At 46.5% G+C, this 20,642-nt stretch overlaps 1 protein-coding gene across 3 annotated transcripts in view; it reads right to left on the bottom strand.

The window, feature by feature from the left end:
- SEMA4F (ssemaphorin 4F) overlaps positions 1-20,642 on the bottom strand; it is a 149,469-nt gene that overhangs the window by 67,380 nt on the left and 61,447 nt on the right. For all 3 annotated transcript variants that reach the window (XR_012639407.1, XR_012639408.1, XM_074952051.1), the window contains exon 3: positions 18,285-18,348. Coding sequence is in view for 1 of the 3 variants with exons in the window: in XM_074952051.1 (XP_074808152.1) it covers positions 18,285-18,348 (64 nt within the window). In the remaining 2 variants the exon portion in view is untranslated. The remainder of the gene's footprint in view (positions 1-18,284; positions 18,349-20,642) is intronic.

Raw genomic sequence — 20,642 nt, 5'->3', positions numbered from 1 at the left:
TGGGAGAGCCATGGCTCTAGCCCAAGCCCAGAAGTCTACACAGCCACGAAACAGACCCGCAAGCCCGAGTCAGCTGGCACGGGCCAGCCGCAGGTTTTTCTTTGCTGTGTAGACATACTTAAATATTTATTGGGCCACTGATGGTATTTCAAACAAATTGGGACAGCTTCAACAGGAGAAAGAGACCCACCCCAGAATATCTCATAGCTGGGTGTAAGAAGGAGAAGAGAGGAGAACCAGCACCACCACAGTCTTTGTGGCAGTTAGGTGTGCTCAGAGCATGCCTACCAGATCAGGCCCCACAGATGAGCTAGATGGGGGAATGCCTTGTTTGTCAATTCCACTGGGCTTCTGTCAAACATACAGCTAAGGGTAGCATAAAATCCCTCCTTTACCTGTAAGGGGTTAAGAAGCTCAAATAACCTGGTTGGCACTTGACCAAAAGGACCAATAAGGGAAGAAGAGCCTTTCAAATCGGGGGGGGGGGGGGGGGGGGGGAGGGGGGCTGTTTGTGCTTCTTTGTTGTTTTCTCTGGGACAGAGTGGGACCAGGGCAGGAAAAACCATCTCCTAAAGCCCTACCTGAAATAAGCATCTAGATTACAAAAATTGTAAGTAAAGCAAGGAAATGCATTAGTTTATCTTTTGTTTTAGCTTGTGAATTTTCCTTATGCTAAGAGGGAGGTTTATTCCTGTTTTTTGTAACTTTACTGTTTTGCCTAGAGGGGAATCCGCTGTTTTAAATCTGATTACCCTGTAAAATTATCTTCCATCCTGATTTTACAGGAGGTGCTTCTTTTACTTTTTCTTTATAATAAAGTTCTGTTTTTAAACCTGATTGGTTTTTAGCGTCCTAAAAATCCAAAGATCTGGTCTGTGCTCACCTTGTTTACTTATTTGGTTGGTATATTAGTCTCAAGCCTCCCCAGGAAAGGGAGTGAAGGGGTTTGGGGGGATATTCTGGGGAAACAGGAACTTCAAGTAGTCCTTTTCCTGAATCTCTAACTCACTTGGTGGTGGCAGTGATACCGTCCAAGGACAAGGAAGAATTTGTGCCTTGGGGAAGTTTTCAACCTAAGCTGGTAGAATTAAATTTAGGGGGGTTTTCATGCGGATCCCTATATCTGTACCCCAGAGCTCAGAGTGGGGAGGGAACCTTGACAGCTTCCATGTGAGGGAGGCACCTAGCAGCTTGGAAGCATAAGGACTTGCCCACTGACAGAAATGTAAGTGCCTCTGGGACTTTACTGGTGGAAACTCAGGCGCCTTGTGACTTCAGGCACCTGCAGAGTCAGGCAGCAGTTGAGTGGTGGTTTTGTGGATGTCAGTTGTGCCCAAATGTTGGCCTTAAGCACTGATGAATAGGTTACTTACCCTATGGTACCTTGCGTTCTTTGAGGTGTTTTGTCCTTATAAGCACTCCATCACAGCGAGTGTTCGCTCTCAACTGGAGAATGCAAAGCAGTGTCTGCAGGCCCTGCACAGAGCAGCACCTCATGCCTCCAAATGAGGGCATATAAGGAGGTGCCACTACGCCGCTTCACAGTTGAGAAGGAACCGAGCTCCACGGGGAAGGAGGTGAAGCACCCAGAGGGACAAAACATCTTGAAGAACTCAAATTACTGTAAGGTAAGTAACCTCTCCTTTAAGTATACATGCTTATGGGTGCTCCACCATGGGAGACTCCCAATCAGCAACTCAGTGAGTAGGTGGGTGCTGAGGAGGCAAGTCCAAGACAGCTCAGAGGACTGCATCTCCAAAGGGAGTATCATCCCTGGAAGCAGGTAAGCTGGCATAATGGTGGGCAAAAGTCTGGATGGAAGAAAAAGTTGCAGTCCTTCAATTTTCTGTTATGGGAACATCCTTCAGTAGAGCTATAGATGTGGACTGAGTATTAGTGGAGTGTGCTGTCACACTCTGAGGGGCTGCATCCCTGCAGAGTCATAGCAGGTTAAGATGCACTCTGAAACTCACTTCAGCAGTCTGAGTGGAAATGGGTTGACTCTTCATCCTCTCCGCAAATGATACAAGTAGCCTTGAAGAGGCCTGGAAGGTCTTAATCCCATCAAGGTAGAAGGTGAGGGCCTGTCTGACATCAAGTGTACGTAGAGTGGTCTTCTCCCTGTAAACATGAGGCTTTGGATAGAATACTGGGAGGCAAATCTCTTGATCAATGTAGTATTTCAAAGAGAACTTTGGGAGGAAGCAAAGATGGATACGATGGGTCAGCCCGAATGGGAGAGCTTGAAGTGACGACTATCAGAAGGAAGTCTTGAGTAAGAGGTGGAGGAGAGAGCAATGGAGGTTTCCCTAGGACCCTGAGAACCAAGATAAGTGTTGTGAGTAGTAGGTTTCCGGCTAGACAGCTGAACTGACTGGACCTCATCAGAACAGGTTAGCTCCATGCAGAGACCCATCTAGGAATCATGCTCTTAAGTTCCAGGATAAGGAATTGGGATGGATCAGAGTCTCTGAGTTCTGTAACAGGAAATCCTTCCTGAGAGGAAGTCGGAGAGGCATTGCCACAGAGAGGTGGAGGAGGTTTGAGTACCACACTTGGTCTTGGCCATGATGAGGATATCCCTGGCTGTTTCCTGACACAGTTTGAGCAAGAGTAGCCAGTATAGGTACATATAGATAGGGACACAGGTAAGGAGTAGGTATGAATTAAAGCAGTAATGCAAAAAAACAACTGGTCTCAACCCTGTAAGACAATAGCTCAGCCAAACTGAGACCTAAGGCTAAAGCCTTAGCATAGTAATTAACCCATAAATGAACTTGTATTACAAGATGTCACAAGATAAAGTGATCCCACAGTATTCTTGCCAGCAAGTTAAAAAAGTATGGACTGGATGAATGGACTAGAAGGTGGATAGAAAGCAGGCTAGATTGTCAGGCTCAATGGGTAGTGATCCACGGCTCGATGTCTAGTTGGCAGCTGGTAGCAAGCGGAGTGCCTCGGGGGTCGGTCCTGGGGCCAGTTTTGTTCAACATCTTTATTAATAATCTGGATGATGGGATGGATTGCACCCTCAGCAAGTTCGCAGATGACACTAAGCTGGGGGGAGAGGTAGATACACTGGAGGGTAGGGATAGGGTCCAGAGTGACCTAGACAAAGTGGAGGATTGGGCCAAAAGAAATTTGATGAGGTTCAACAAGGACAAATGCAAAGTCCTGCACTTAGGAAGGAAGAATCCCATGCACGGCTACAGGCTGGGGACAGACTGGCTAAACGGCAGTTCTGCAGAAAAGGAGCTCGGGATTACAGTGAACGAGAAGCCGGATATGAGTCAACAGTGTGCCTTGTTGCCAAGAAGGCCAACAGCACATTGGGCTGTATTAGTAGGAGCATTGTCAGCAGATCGAGGGAAGTGGTTATTCCCCTCTGTTCAGCACTGGTGAGGCCACACCTGGAGTACTGCGTCCAGTTTCAGTCCCCCCGCTACAGAAGGGATGTGGACAAATTGAAGAGCCAAGTGGAGGGCAATGAAAATGATTAGGGGGCTGGGGCACATGACTTAGAAGGAGAGGCTGAGGGCACTGGGGTTATTTAGTCTGCAGAAGAGAAGAGTGAGGGGGGATTTGATAGCAGCCTTCAGCTGCCTGAAGGGGGGTTCCAAAGAGGATGGAGCTAGGCTATTCTCAGTGGTGGTAGATGACAGGACAAGGAGCAATGGTCTCAAGTTGCAGTAGGGGAGGTCTAGGTTGGATATTAGGAAACACTATTTCACTAGGAGGGTGGTGAAGCACTGGAATGGGTTACCTAGGGAGGTGGTGGACTCTCCATCCTTAGAGGTTTTTAAGGCCTGGCTTGACAAAGCCCTGGCTGGGATGATTTAGTTGGTGTTGGTCCTGCTTTGAGCAGGGGATTGGATTAGATGACCCCCTGAGGTCTCTTCCAACCCTAATATTCTATGGTTCTATGTTGTAAGTGTTGCTAAATTGCTGAGAGGTAACCAGAAGATGCCAGTTTGTACTAGCTTTAGATATTTTTAAGTTAGGAACATATGCGGATACCACAAGAATGCCATAGTAACTAACTGTACCCATGTCGATCCTAGGATATTAGAGAGAAAAGAGGTGGGTGAGGCAATATGTTTTATTGGACCAACTTCTGTTGGTGAGAGAAGCTTTTGAGCCACACACAGCTCTTCTCTGAAAGCTTGTCTCTCTCACCAACAGAAGTCGGTCCAATAAAAAAAATATTACTTCACTGACCTTGTCTCTATAGTTACTAACTGACATATACGCTAATAAGTTTGGGGTAATGGATTTAGTGACCTATGGAAGAAGGGCACCCCAACATTAGTAGGGTGAGGAAATACAAATAAGGAAAAAGGGCTGAAACCCCTACTGAATATGCAGTAGGTATGATGGGCATAAACTAATCTATGATAAAAGGTGGCTCTTGGCCAGTACACTCCAGGGAGATTTCCTGGAACCTGCAAGGCCAAAGGACCACTCCTGGGTCATCTTACCCATTACAGGGCTTCCTCGCAAAAGAGGATGTGAGTATCCTTATTATAGTGCTGGACACTTTGTATTAGCTCAGTCTGTTTTGTTGGTTTGTAATGTTTGTCAATTGCTAATTGTGCTAATTAGACTGATAAACATATCATAGAACCGTAGGACTAGAAGGGACTGAAAGGGCCATCTAGTCTAACCTCCTGCTGAGATGCAGGATTTGCTGTGTCTGACCCATCCAAGGCAGATGGCTCTTTAGCCTCTTTTTGAAAACTTCCAGTGAAGGAGTTTCCACGACCGCCCTAGGCGTCTGTTCCTTTGATCATCTTTGTCACTTGCCTCTGGATCCTTTCCAGTTTCTCTATATCCTTTCTATACATTGGTAACCAAAACTGGACACAGTACACCAGCTGAGGCCTAACAAGTGCCGAGTAGAGTGGTACGATCACCTCCCGTGACTTGCATTCTATGCCTCTGTTAATACAACCTAAAATGGCATTTGCTTTTTTTTTGCAACAGCATTGCATTGACGACTCATGTTGAGGTTGTGATCCACCACAACTCCCAGATCCTTCTTAGCAGTGCTGCTGCCAAGCCAGTTATCCCCCCATTCTGTATTTGTGTACTTGGTTTTTCTTCTCTAAATGTAGCACCTTAGATTTGTCTTCGTTGAATTTCATTTTTTTGCCTCCAGCCCAGTATTCCAATTTATCAAGATCCCTTTGAATTTTAGCTGTTTTTCACGGTGTTGGCAACTCTCCCTAACTGTGTGTCATCTGCAGATCTGATCATGTTGACCACCTCCAAAATCTGTCTGAGTTAATTTGTTCCCAGGCAGGTAGGAAGTGGAATAGCTGATCTCCAAATGGCAGTTGGATGGATCGTTTATCACAGAACCTGGGAAGGTTGGTTGCTTGAGACCCTCAGAGATGTCAGAACTATTTCTTAGAGGAAGGCATGGATGATGACCTCAGAAAAGGGGACCAGCACTTTCTACAGCACTAGATCTCCTTATGTGAAAGTCCAAAGGTCTGGGAAAAGCCTGCTCTTGGTTGTACTGGAATGGCTTAGATTAGTAGCGCTCAGACATTATAGCAAACTGTCTCTTTGTTTCAGGAACAAATTCCCAGAGACCATAAGGTAGCTCCCGAGTCCTTCAGAGTGTGGAGGGAGGCGTCGATGTCAGAGCTGAAGTGCTCGGATGCTTCAAAGGGAAGACCTTCAACTTCATTCTGCTCCTCTCTCGGGGGACTGGAAGACTGGAACGAGGATGCTGTTTGAATAACCACAGCAGTGGCTAGGGCTCTAGAAGCTGTATTCATGGCTTCTAGGAGGGAGATTTTGGCTACCAACTGACAGTCTGAAATAAGGACCTGAAATGGTTCATTCTCGTCCTGTGGCAGATGTTCAATACAATGCGTGAACTTGGAATGTGTGCTGAAGTCCTGTTTCACTAACATGGCTTGGTAGTTTGCCAACAAAATTGAAGAGCTGCTGAGAAGTAGCTTTTCCTAGCCAGAAGGGTCTAAACATTTGGACTCTTTATCATAAGGAGAGGATCTGGAATGGGCCTGTCTTTTCCTTTCATTAGCCACATCCACCACCAAGGAACTGGGAGTGAAAAAATAAATGCTCTGTTCCCTTAGCCAGAACACAGTACTTTTTATCTGCCCCTTATGGGCAAGCTGGATAGGGGCAGGTGTTTGTCAGACTGTGCAAGCAGGCAGTAACAGAGCGTCATTTACTGCAAGGGCAATTTTTTCCCCGAGGGGTGATATTTAAAATGTCCAAGGAGCACTGAGACTCTTGGACATCCTCTAGTAGGATCTGGAGGGATTCTGCCAGGAGTTTCATGAGACAGAGGAAAAGACGGGCCAGTGAAGGAGAAATAGAGCTCAAGAACAGGTTTGCAGAGTTGGAAAATGAAGAAGGGGCTCAGCAGGTGGTCACTGAAGGTGGAAGGGCAAGGAAGAAGAGAAGAGCGGCTAGTCCTATAGGAAAAGGGGAAGAGTCAATGGAGACGACACCAAATATGAGCCCCAGGAGGATACAGGATGGGTTGAAGAGGATTACAAGAGAGAATAGGAATGGAAAGAACTTGCAGCCAGAGGAAACAGGATAGACTGGAGAATCACACCGTCACCAGGAAAAGGCAGGTCTATGTGATTGGGGACTCCTTACTGAGAAGCATGGGCAGGCCTGTAACTAGGGCTGATCCAGAGAATAGAAGGGTGTGCTGTCTTCCAGGTGCTAAGATACGACATATGGACCTGAGGTTGAAGAGGATCCTAAAGGGAGCGGGAAAGAATCCACTGATCGTCCTTCATGTGGGAACAAACGATACTGGTAGATTCTCGCTGGAACGTATCAAGGGAGACTATGCCAGGATGGGGAAGATGCTTAAGGAAATCGAGGCTCAGGTGATCTTCAGTGGGATTCTGCCTGTTCCTAGAGAAGGGCAACAAGATTATGACTATCAACAGATAGCTCAGGCAGTGGCGCTATAAAGAAGGCTTTGGGACGCTGGCCACTGGGAGCCATTCATGGACAGAGGACAGTTCTCTCGGGATGGACTTCATCTGAGTAGGGAAGGAAATAGACTTCTAGGATGGAGGCTGGCACAACTGATTAAGAGAGCTTTAAACTAGGAATTTGGGGGAGATGGTTGGGAGATGTCTAGGTAATCTCCACACTGGATTTTAACATTGAGAGGGAAGAAAAAGTAAGAAAGGATACAGCCGTGGGTAGGAGAATGGATATAGGGAGAAAGGGCAGTGTGGGTACCAGTCTAATAGGTCATAATGGCTGTAGAATGACCATGCCTAATCGGGTAAACAATGTGAGCGAGGCCAAACAGCAAAAATTAAGATGTTTGTACACCAATGCGAGGTAACAAAATGGAGGAACTAGAGCTACTGGTGCAGGAAGTGATATTCTAGGGATAACAGAAACATGGTGGAATAGTAGTCATGACTGGACTACAGGTATTGAAGGGTATGTGCTGTTTAGGAAAGACAGAAATAAAGGCAAAGGTGTTGGAGTACCATTGTATATCAATGATGGAGGTAGAATGTAAAGAAATAAGAAGCGATGGAATGGATAAGACAGAGTCCGTCTGGGCAAAAATCACATTGGGGAAGAAAACTACTAGAGCCTCCCCTGGGATCGTGCTTGGGGTGTGCTATAGACCGCCGGGATCTAATTTGGATATGGATAGAGCCCTCTTTAATGTTTTTAATGAAGTAAATACTAATAGAAACTGTGTGATCATGGGAGACTTTAACTTCCCAGATATAGGCTGGAGGACGAGTGCTAGTAATAATAGGGCTCAGATTTTCCTCGATGCGAGAGCTGACGGATTCCTTCACCAAGTAGTTGCTGAACCGACTAGAGGGGATGCCATTTTAGATTTGGTTTTGGTGAGTAGTGAGGACCTCACAGAAGAAATGGTTGTAGGGGACAACCTTGGTTCAAGTGATCATGAGCTAATTCAGTTCAAACTGAACGGAAGGATAAACAAAAATAAATCTGCGACTAGGGTTTTTAATTTCAAAAGGGCTAACTTTCAAAAACTAAGGAAATTAGTTAGGGAAGTGGATTGGACTGAAGAATTTATGGATCTAAAGGAGGAGGTGGCCTGGGATTACTTTAAGTCAAAGCTGCAGAAGCTATTGGAAGCCTGCATCCCAAGAAAGGGGAAAAAATTCAGAGGCAGGAGTTGTAGACCAAGCTGGATGAGCAAGCATCTCAGAGAGGTGATTAAGAAAAAGCAGAAAGCATACAGGGAGTGGAAGATGGGAGGGATCAGCAAGGAAAGCTACCTTACTGAGGTCAGAACATGTAGGGATAAAGTGAGAAAGGCTAAAAGTCAAGTAGAGTTGGACCTTGCAAAGGGAATTAAAACCAATAGTAAAAGGTTCTATAGCTATATAAATAAGAAGAAAACAAAGAAAGAAGTGGGACCGCGAAACACTGAGGATGGAGTGCAGGTTAAGGATAATCTAGGCATGGCCCAATATCTAAACAAATACTTTGCCTCAGTCTTTAATGAGGATCTTAGGGATAATGGTAGCATGACAAATGGGAACGAGGATATGGAGGTAGATATTACCATATCTGAGGTAGAAGTGAAACTCAAACAGCTTAATGGGACTAAATTGGGGGGCCCAGATAATCTTCATCTAAGAATATTAAAGGAATTGGCACATGAAATTGCCAGCCCATTAGTAAGAATTTTTAATGAATCTGTAAACTCAGGGGTTATACCGTATGACTGGAGAATTGCTAACATAGTTCACTTTTTTTCCCTTTCTTAAAAATAGGATCTGGGTAACTACAGGCCTGTTAGTTTGACATCTGTAGTATGCAAGGTCTTGGAAAATATTTTGAAGGAGAAAGTAGCTAAGGACATTGAGGTCAATGGTAAATGGGACAAAATACAACATGGTTTTACAAAAGGTAGATTGTGCCAAACCAACCTGATCTCCTTCTTTGAGAAAGTAACAGATTTTTTAGACAAAGGAAACGCAGTGGATCTAATTTACCTAGATTTCAGTAAGGCGTTTGATACGGTGCCACATGGGGAATTATTAGTTAAATTGGAAAAGATGGGGATCAATATGAAAATTAAAAGGTGGAAAAGGAACTGGTTAAAGGGGAGACTACAGCGGGTCCTATTGAAATGTGAACGGTCAGGCTGGAGGGAAGTTACCAGTGGAGTTCCTCAGGGATCGGTTTTGGGACCGATCTTATTTAATCTTTTTATTATTGACCTCGGCACAAAAAGTGGGAGTGTGCTAATAAAGTTTGCGGGTGATACAAACCTGGGAGGTATTGCCAATTTAGAGAAGGATCGGGATATCATACAGGAGGATCTGGATGACCTTGTAAACTGGAGTAACAGTAATAGGATGAAATTTAATAGTGAGAAGTGTAAGGTCATGCATTTACAGATTAATAACAAGAATTTTAGTTATAAGCTGGAGAGTAATGGAGGAGGAGAAGGACCTTGGAATATTGGTTGACCACAGAATGACTATCATCCGCCAACGTGATATGGCTGTGAAAAAAAGCTAATGAGGTCTTCGGATGCATCAGGCGAGGTATTTCCAGTAGAGATAAGGAGGTGTTAGCACCGTTATACAAGGCACTGGTGAGACCTCACCTGGAATACTGTGTGCAGTTCTGGTCTCCCATGTTTAAGAAAGATGAATTCAAACTGGAACAGGTACAGAGAAGGGCTACTAGGATGATCCAAGGAAAACCTGTCTTATGAAAGGAGACTCAAGGAGCTTGGCTTGCTTAGCCTAACCAAAAGAAGGCTGAGGGGAGATATGATTGCTCTCTATAAATATATCAGAGGGATTAATACCAGAGAGGGAGAGGAATTATTTAAGCTCAGTACCAATGTGGACACAAGAACAAATGGATATAAATTGGCCACCGGGAAGTTTAGACTTGAAATTAAACGAAGGTTTCTAACCATCAGAGGAGTGAAGTTCTGGAACAGCCTTCCAAGAGAAGCAGTGGGGGCAAAAGACCTATCTGGCTTCAAGATTAAACTCGATAAGTTTATGGAGGAGATGGTATGATGGGATAACATGATTTTGGCAATTAATTGATTGTTAACTATTCATGGTAAATAGGCCCAATGGCCTGTGATGGAATGTTAGATGGGGTGGGATCTGAGTTACTACAGAGAATTCTTTCCTGGGTATCTGGCTGGTAAATCTTGCCCACATGCTCAGGGTTCAGCTGATCGCCATATTGGGGGTCGGGAAGGAATTTTCCTCCAAGGCAGATTGGAAGAGGCCCTGGGGGTTTTTCGCCCTCCTCTGCAGCATGGGGCACGGGTCACTTGCTGGAGGATTCTGTGTACCTTGAAGTCTTTAAACCATGACTTGAGGACTTCAATAGCTCAGACATAGGTGAGAGGTTTATTGCAGGAGTGGGTGCGTGAGATTTGGTGGCCTGCATTGTGCAGGAGGTCAGACTAGATGATCATAATAGTCCCTTCTGACCTTAATATCTATGAGGTGGAAGGCCTGAAAGTCACTGGCATAAGGTGGTGGTGGAAGCATTACTGTCTCGCCCAGGAATGAAGGGGGAGCGAGTTTCCCTCCATCTGGGGGACCTCCTGCTCCTGGATGTCTCCTGAGGAGACATAAGGTAAGGGAGGGCGATCCTGTGGTACTGAAGGTTAGTCAGTGCCTATGAATGATGCAGTACCAGTGGGCACTGGGTCTCTTTCTGGTTGGAACCCTATCAAATTGTTCACTGAGGTGACCAGGGATTGCAGCAACCCCACTGAGTGGGTGGATAGAGGACCACAGACAGTCACAACCCCTGGCTTGAGGATACCTGGTGAGGTCCAAAAGAGAATAGTGGTGTGACGAAGTTGGGGATTTTTGTAGTGTTTTACATGAATAGTGGGTGCGCACCTCAGTTTCCCTGTGTGCTGCATGTTTAGCAAGGTGATGGGAGAGGGTTTGTTGTTGCAGGGAACCAGCTGTGACCTTGCCTAGTGGCCGGGACCCGCAGAAAACAGCCTGGAGATGGGGAACCCTAACAACTGGTGACAAAGAGGCCCACCCCAGCCTGGCCGTCAGCTGGTTCTGGCCGGGGGAGGACAAAGGGTTGAGGAGAGAGAACCCCGGTGACATGACCCATCAGTTCCAGCCAGAGGGGAACAAAGGATGGAAGAGAGAGGGCCCCAGCAACCTGTTTACCTGGGACAGAAGACAAAGGACAGGGGAGGAGCTGTTGGGGCCGGGATGCCTAGCTGGAAAGTGCAGGGTCTCCGGACGGGGGGGGGGGGAAGAGAAGGAGCGCGTGCAAGCAGGCAGAGCCCACCTGCATCCAGGGGAGACTTAGATGTACTGTGCTGAGGGAGGCCAGGCCTGAGGGCCCTGAGAGTTTCTTATGCTGTGTTCAGATGCTTAATAAACCCTCCTGTTTTACACTGGCTGAGAGTCACTCCGGCCTAGAGAACAGGGTTGCATTAGTCCCTCTGGGAGTGGAGGCCCCAGGGGTCCAGAGCAAGTAGACTCCCTAAGGGGGCCCATGGGGAGAGACAGGCATGCTAAGGGTCAGAGAGGTGTGGTTCCAGGAGGCAGAGGGGCTTAACCCCCAAGAGAGAGTGGACCACCAAGAAGGGCTGTTACACTGAAGGGGGTTCTCCCCAGGGACCGTATGTAGCCAAGAGTGGGCAAGACCTGTGAGTCTGTGACAAGTGGGTGTGGTGGTCAGGTACCAAAAAAGATCCCTGTACTAAGACCTACGAGTCTGAAGAAAAATCATCCCGGGGGCTGAAGGGGAAGCCTCAGACATAGTTGCCAGTACCAAGGCTGGAGGTCCAACTGGGATTCAATCTGTCTGAGTGGTCCTGGGGAAGAGACCCTGTTAAAGAACCATAGCAGGGGAGACTCCTGTTCCTCAGTACAAACAGATCCTCCAAGGACAGAAGTCTGGAGGATTATGGTGTCCAGAAGACTGACTCGCTACCAGGGCCTGACATTGCCAAGATGGTGAGCACTGTACCGGTGAGGTTTGTAAAGGAGCTTCTCTAACCTCAGAGCCCTGGTGTCATGGAGGTGAAGGTACCGAGGCATGTAGGAGGCGATCTTGGTGCCTTGGCGTGCCAGTCAGTTCATGCAACTTATCTGGGCCTTCTATTTAACACCCTCTTTAGTCCCTAATTGACTGAAAAGGAGTTTATCATCCTGCTTTTTCCAACACCACACAGCCCTTGCCCCATGGAGCCCAGGACCCAGATCAGCACAGTTCAGATGAGGCAGCGAGGAATTTGCTGATAAGCAAAATGTGGTTTTAATGAAGGAGAGGAGATTGTCTGGCATCAAGAGAAAGGGGCAGGCAACTGGGGAAGCACAGAGGGCATGAAGCAGGCTGAAGTAGACAGGTGGGAGGGAGAGGAGAGACTCAGGCTGCATTATGCAGAAACCTGAGAGGGTGGACAAAGCCTGTGAAGGGGTATACAGAGAGAAGGGACGTGGCCAGAGCAGCTTAAGAGGAAGAGAACTCTGTAGCTATGATAGCCTGGGGGTCCCTTTGTCCAGGACTCTGGGGAGCATCAGGGACAAGTGAAAATTCCCATTTCCCTACCACAAATTCACAGATTCCAAAGCCACTGTCATAAATATAAAGGGAAGGGTAAACCCCTTTAAAATCCCTCCTGGCCAGAGGAAATCTCCTCTCACCTGTAAAGGGTTAAGAAGCTAAAGGTAACCTTGCTGGCACCTGACCAAAATGACCAATGAGGAGACAAGATACTTTCAAAAGCTGGGAGGAGGGAGAGAAACAAAGGGTATGTGGGTCTGTCTACATTCTGTCTTTGCCGGAGATAGACCAGGAATGAAGCCTTAGAACTTTTAGTAAGTAATCTAGCTAGGTATGTGTTAGATTATGATTTCTTTAAATGGCTGAGAAAAGAATTGTGCTGAATAGAATAACTATTTCTGTCTGTGTATCTTTTTTGTAACTTAAGGTTTTTGCCTAGAGGGGTTCTCTATGTTTTGAATCTAATTATCCTGTAAGGTATCTACCATCCTGACTTTACAGGGGGGATTTTTTTTTTTATATTTCTATTTACTTCTATTTCTATTAAAAGTCTTTTCGTAAGAAAACTGAATGCTTTTTCATTGTTCTCAGATCCAAGGGTTTGGGTCTGTGGTCACCTATGCAAATTGGTGAGGCTTTTTATCCAACATTTCCCTGGAAAGGGGGGGGTTGCAAATGTTGGGAGGATTGTTCATTGTTCTTAAGATCCAAGGGTCTGGGTCTGTAGTCACCTAGGCAAATTGGTGAGGCTTTTTACCAAACCTTGTCCAGGAAGTGGGGTGCAAGGTTTTTGGGAAGTATTTTGGGGGGAAAGACGTGTCCAAACAGCTCTTCCCCAGTGACCAGTATTTGTTTGGTGGTGGTAGCGGCCAATCCAAGGACAAAAGGGTGGAATATTTTGTACCTTGGGGAAGTTTTGACCTAAGCTGGTAAAGATAAGCTTAGGAGGTTTTTCATGCAGGTCCCCACATCTGTACCCTAGAGTTCAGAGTGGGGGAGGAACCTTGACAGCCACAAAGGATCATTAGGTTCATCTAGTCTGGCCTCCTGCCTCATACTGAGAATGAGGGGCGATCAGCAGGTTATCTCAAATGCCTATATACGAATGCACAAAGCCTTGGAAACAAGCAGGGAGAACTGGAGGTCCTGGTGATGTCAGGGAATTATGACGTGATTGGAACAACAGAGACTTGGTGGGATAACTCACATGACTGGAGTACTGTCATGGATGGTTATAAACTGTTCAGGAAGGACAGGCAGGGCAGAAAAGGTGGGGGAGTAGCACTGTATGTAAGGGAGCAGTATGACTGCTCAGAGCTCCGGTACGAAACTGCAGAAAAACCTGAGTGTCTCTGGATTAAGTTTAGAGGTGTGAGTAACAAGAGTGATGTAGTGGTGGGAGTCTGCTATAGACCACCGGACCAGGGGGATGAGGTGGATGAGGCTTTCTTCCGGCAACTCGCAGAAGCTACTAGATCGCACGCCCTGGTTCTCATGGGTGACTTTAATTTTCCTGATATTTGCTGGGAGAGCAATACAGCGGTGCACAGACAATCCAGGAAGTTTTTGGAAAGCGTAGGGGACAATTTCCTGGTGCAAGTGCTAGATGAGCCAACTAGGGGGGGAGCTTTTCTTGACCTGCTGCTCACAAACAGGGAAGAATTAGTGGGGGAAGCAAAAGTGGATGGGAATCTGGGAGGCAGTGACCATGAGATGGTCGAGTTCAGGATCCTGACACAGGGAAGAAAGGTAAGCAGCAGGATACGGACCCTGGACTTCAGGAAAGCAGACTTCGACTCCCTCAGGGAGTGGATGGGTAGGATCCCCTGGGGGACTAACATGAAGGGGAAAGGAGTCCAGGAGAGCTGGCTGTATTTCAAGGAATCCCTGTTGAGGTTACAGGGACAAACCATCCCGATGAGTCGAAAGAATAGTAAATATGGCAGGCGACCAGCTTGGCTTAATGGTGAAATCCTAGCGGATCTTAAACATAAAAAAGAAGCTTACAAGAAGTGGAAGGTTGGACATATGACCAGGGAAGAGTATAAAAATATTGCTCGGGCATGTAGGAATGAAATCAGGAGGGCCAAATCGCACCTGGAGCTGCAGCTAGCAAGAGATGTCAAGAGTAACAAGAAGGGTTTCTTCAGGTATGTTGGCAACAAGAAGAAAGCCAAGGAAAGTGTGGGCCCCTTACTGAATGAGGGAGGCAACCTAGTGACAGAGGATGTGGAAAAAGCTAATGTACTCAATGCTTTTTTTGCCTCTGTCTTCACGAACAAGGTCAGCTCCCAGACTGCTGCGCTGGGCATCACAACATGGGGAGTAGATGGCCAGCCCTCAGTGGAGAAAGAGGTGGTTAGGGACTTAGAAAAGCTGGACATGCACAAGTCCATGGGGCCGGACGCATTGCATCCGAGAGTGCTAAAGGAGTTGGCGGATGTGATTGCAGAGCCCTTGGCCATTATCTTTGAAAACTCGTGGCGAACGGGGGAAGTCCCAGATGACTGGAAAAAGGCTAATGTAGTGCCCATCTTTAAAAAAGGGAAGAAGGAGGATCCTGGGAACTACAGGCCAGTCAGCCTCACCTCAGTCCCCGGAAAAATCATGGAGCAGGTCCTCAAGGAATCAATCCTGAAGCACTTAGACGAGAGTAAAGTGATCAGGAACAGTCAGCATGGATTCACCAAGGGAAGGTCATGCCTGACTAATCTAATCGCCTTCTATGATGAGATTACTGATTCTGTGGATGAAGGGAAAGCAGTGGATGTATTGTTTCTTGACTTTAGCAAAGCTTTTGACACGGTCTCCCACAGTATTCTTGTCAGCAAGTTAAAGAAGTATGGGCTGGATGAATGTACTATAAGGTGGGTAGAAAGTTGGCTAGATTGTGGGGCTCAATGGGTAGTGATCAATGGCTCCATGTCTAGTTGGCAGCCGGTGTCAAGTGGAGTGCCCCAGGGGTCGGTCCTGGGGCTGGTTTTGTTCAATATCTTCATAAATGATCTGGAAGATGGTGTGGATTGCACTCTCAGCAAATTTGCGGATGATACTAAACTGGGAGGAGTGGTAGATACGTTGGAGGGCAGAGATAGGATACAGAGGGACCCAGACAAATTGGAGGATTGGGCCAAAAGAAACCCGATGAGGTTCAATAAGGATAAGTGCAGGGTCCTGCACTTAGGACGGAAGAACCCAATGCCCCACTACAGACTAGGGACCGAATGGCTAGGCAGCAGTTCTGCGGAAAAGGACCTAGGGGTTACAGTGGACGAGAAGCTGGATATGAGTCAGCAGTGTGCCCTTGTTGCCAAGAAGGCCAATGGCATTTTGGGATGTATAAGTAGGGGCATAGAGAGCAGATCGAGGGACATGATCGTTCCCCTCTATTCGACACTGGTGAGGCCTCATCTGGAGTACTGTGTCCAGTTTTGGGCCCCACACTACAAGAAGGATGTAGATAAATTGGAGAGAGTCCAGCGAAGGGCAACAAAAATGATTAGGGGTCTGGAACACATGACTTATGAGGAGAGGCTGAGGGAACTGGGATTGTTTAGTCTGCAGAAGAGAAGAATGAGGGGGGATTTGATAGCTGCTTTCAACTAACTGAGAGGTGGTTCCAGAGAGGATGGTTCTAGACTATTCTCAGTGGTAGAAGAGGACAGGACAAGGAGTAATGGTCTCAAGTTGCAGTGGGGGAGGTTTAGGTTGGATATTATAAAAAACTTTTTCACTAGGAGGGTGGTGAAACACTGGAATGCGCTACCTAGGGAGGTGGTAGAATCTCCTTCCTTGGAAGTTTTTAAGGTCAGGCTTGACAAAGCCTTGGCTGGGATGATTTGATTGGGGATTGGTCCTGCTTTGAGCAGGGGGTTGGACTAGATGACCTCCTGAGGTCCCTTCCAACCCTGATATTCTATGATTCTATAGCCCAGGCCAGAGACCTGCCCCCAAATAATGCCTAGAGCAGAACTTTTAGAAAAACATCCTGTCTTGGTTTACAAATTGTCAGTGATGGAGAATCCAGCATGACCCTTGGTAATTATTCCAATGGCTAATTACCCTTAGTCCAAATTTTACACCTTATTTCCAGTCTGAATTTGTCTAGCTTCAGCTTCCATCCATTGGATCATGTTATAACTTTCTCTGCTAAATTGAAGAGCCCGTTATTAAATATTTGTTACCCATGTACTTAAAAACTTTGATCAAGTCACCCCTTAACCTTCGCTTTAAGATAATATATTGAGTTCCTTCAGCCTCTCACAATAATGCATGTTTTCTAATCCTTAAATCCAGCAGTTCCCAAACTCTGGGTCACAACCCCAAATGGGGTCACACCATCAGCAAATAGGGTCATGGCAATCTCTACTGTGCAGAACATGTGTGCGAGGTGACGCTGTATGGAGGATGACATTTTGCTCTACAAAATGGCATCCTCCATGCTGCTTGGGGTCCCGGGAAGAAATCATTAAAATGGGGTTGCGCTGGCAAAAAGTTTGGGAATCCCTGCTTTAATCATTCTTGTGGCTCTTCTCTGAGCTCTCTCCAAGAAGGCTGTTGATAAACTGAATGGTAGACAACAGAACTGGACACTATATTGCAGCAGTAGTTGCATCAGTGCAAAACAGAGGTAAAAATCTCTCTGCTCCTATCCAAGTTTGCTGTGTTTATATGTACATCCAAGGATATTAGCTCTTCTGGTCACAGTGGGAGCTCATGTTCAGCTGCTTATCCACCATGACCCCCAAATCTTTTTCAGAGTCAATGCCTCCCAGGACAGAGTCACCCATCCTGTAAGTATGGCCTACATTCTTTGTTCCTAGATGTATCAAAAATATCAAACACGCTAGCAGAATGTTACAAAGAGCTCTCAGAAAATTGAATGACTGGGCAACAAAGTGGCGATGAAATTCAACATTGAGGAGTGCAAAGTAGTTCACATTGGAAAACCTAATCCTAACTACATATATAAGACAATGGGGTCTAATTTAGTTGTTACCACTCAAGAAAGATCTTGGAGTCATTGTGGATAGTTCTCTGAAAACATCCGCTCAATGTGCAGCGGCAGTGAAAAAAGCGAACAGAATGTTAGGAACCATTAGGAAAGGGATAGATAATAAGACAGAAAACATCATAATGCCACTATGTAAATCTATGTTACGCCCACATCTTGAATACTGCGTGCAGTTCTGGTCAGTCCATCTAAAAAAGATGTATTTGAATTGGAAAAGGTAAAGAGAAGGGCAATGACAATAATTAGGGGAACAGAACATCTTCCATATAAGGAGAGATTAAATAGATTGGAACTGCTTATCTTAGAAAAGAGAAAAAGAAGAGATACAACAGAGGTCTATGCAATTATGAATGGCACAGAGAAAGTAAATAGGGAAGTGTTATTTATCTCTTCACACAAGACAAGCAGCAGGGGTCACCCAATGAAAGTAATAGGCAATAAGTTTTAAACTAAAATAAGGAATTACTTCTTCACATGCAGAACTTGTTGCCACAGGATGTTGTGAAGGCCAAAAGTACAACTGGGTTCTAAAAAACAATTAGGTAAATTCATGGAGGATGGGTCCATCAATAGCTATAGCCAAGATGGTCAGGGACACAGCCCCGTGCTCTGGGTGTCCCTAAATCTCTGACTGCCAGAAGCTGGAAATGGACTGTGGAACGTAATCCCAGCATAAGATGAGACTCGCCTGTACTAGGGGCTGCCCCACAGCCCTGCCCTACCCCGGTACCTGCCTCTTTTTTTCCCTTCCTTGTGCAGGAATCTCGATGATTCTTAGGCACTTCCCAGGAGATCTGAAAAAAAGCAAGAAATTTCAATGTCAATTATCCTCCGTGCATTGCAGGCCACCCACCCTCAGAACTGCCTATGCTGCACACAGGACTGGAGCCCACCCTACTGGATACTGCACCGGCACTGGGGAGACACTCCTTGCCCAAGCAGCTGACAAACACAGACAGGAGGAAAGAGCAGCCAAAGCCAACATGGACTCCTTCACTGTCACAGATTCTAAGCCCAGAACAGACCACTGTGATCCTTTAGTCTGGTCTCCTATATAACACAAGCCAGAGAACATCAACACAATCATTCCCATTTGAACCAGAGCATATATTTTAAATAAGAACCCTTTACCCCAGCTCAGACTCAGCCCATCCATAGTTAACTGCTTGACTACTTACTGCTGCTGTATGCAGTGTTGCTGGAGCCATGTTGGTCCTAGGGTACTGGAGACACAAGGTGGGTGAGGCAATACCTTTTATTGGACCAACTTCTGCTCGTGAGAGAGACAAGCTTTCAAGCTACATAGAGCTCTTGCTTAGGTCTGGGAAAGGCACTCAGAGTGCAGGAGTAGATCTTGAGGGGGGTACAAATGTGGGGTGGTGGGGAGAAAGCACAGTGTGAGAAGCTGCCCGACAGGCAGACAAGTTGGAGTTTGAGAGGGACAACTGAGATGAGAAAGCAGAGAAGCGGGGGGCTGGGAAGAGAGCCAAAGGGAGGACAAGGAAGTTGATTTGATGCAGTAGAACATGGGGAGCCAGCAGAGGGACTCGTGGAAGGGGTAGGTTTTTCCAAGTGCCTGGCCAGTAAGATGAGCAGAGTGCATGAGGTGTGGAGTGAGTGTCCAGGAGGCTGGAGAGGAGGGACTTGCAGTCATAAGAGTGGAGAGGGGCCAGGAGGGTTTTCCCAGTGTGAACAGAGAAAAAAGCTGGATCTTAGAGGTGTTATTTAGGAAAAACAGTCTGGGTGTGAGGGGAGAGGAAGGTGTCTAAGGTGATAATCACGTGACAGGGAGGATGGTGTGTTTGCAAGGGAAGATCCATAAACCTGGAAATCCTGGGCGCCCCATCATCTCAGGCATTGCCACTCTGACAGCAGGACTGTCTGGCTACGTAGACTCCCTCCTCAGGCCCTACGCTACCAGCACTCCCAGCTATCTTCGAGACACCACTGACTTCCTGAGGAAACTACAATCCATCGGTGATCTTCCTGAAAACACCATCCTAACTACTATGGATGTAGAAGCCCTCTACACCAACATTCCACACAAAGATGGACTACAAGACGTCAGGAACACTATCCCCGATAATGTCACGGCAAACCTGGTGGCTGAACTTTGTGACTTTGTCCTCACCCATAACTATTTCACATTTGGGGACAATGTATACCTTCAAACCAGCGGCACTGCTATGGGTACCCGCAGTATGCCAACATTTTTATGCCTGACTTAGAACAATGCTTCCTCAGCTCTCGTCCCCTAACGCCCCTACTCTACTTGCGCTATATTGACGACATCTTCATCATCTGGACACATGGAAAAGAAGCCCTTGAGGAATTCCACCATTTCAACAATTTCCATCCCACCATCAACCTCAGCCTGGACCAGTCCACACAAGAGATCCACTTCCTGGACACTACGGTGCTAATAAGAGATGGTCACATCAACACCACCCTATACCGGAAACCTACTGACCGCTATTCCTACCTACATGCCTCCAGCTTTCACCCAGACCACACCACACGGTCCATTGTCTACAGCCAAGCTCTACAATACAACCGCATTTGCTCCAACCCCTCAGACAGAGACAAACACCTACAAGATCTCTATCAAGCATTCTTACAACTACAATACCCACCTGCTGAAGTGAAGAAACAAATTGACAGAGCCAGAAGTCACCTACTACAGGACAGGCCCAATAAAGAAAATAACAGAACGCCACTAGCCATCACCTTCAGCCCCCAACTAAAACCTCTCCAACGCATTATCAAGGATCTACAACCTATCCTGAAGGATGACCCATCACTCTCACAGATCTTGGGAGACAGGCCAGTCCTTGCTTACAGACAGCCCCCCAACCTGAAGCAAATACTCACCAGAAACCACATACCTCACAACAGAACCACTAACCGAGGAACCTATCCTTGCAACAAAGTCCGTTGCTAACTGTGTCCACATATCTATTCAGGGGACACCATCACAGGGCCTAATCACATCAGCCACACTATCAGAGGCTCGTTCACCTGCACATCTACCAATGTGATATATGCCATCATGTGCCAGCAATGCCCCTCTGCCAAGTACATTGGTCAA

The sequence above is a fragment of the Natator depressus genome, chromosome 4, assembly GCF_965152275.1.
Source record: "Natator depressus isolate rNatDep1 chromosome 4, rNatDep2.hap1, whole genome shotgun sequence".
NCBI lineage: Eukaryota > Metazoa > Chordata > Testudines > Cheloniidae > Natator > Natator depressus.
The sequence above is the reverse complement of the archived record's forward strand: the minus strand, read 5'-3'. Positions and strand labels throughout refer to the sequence as shown.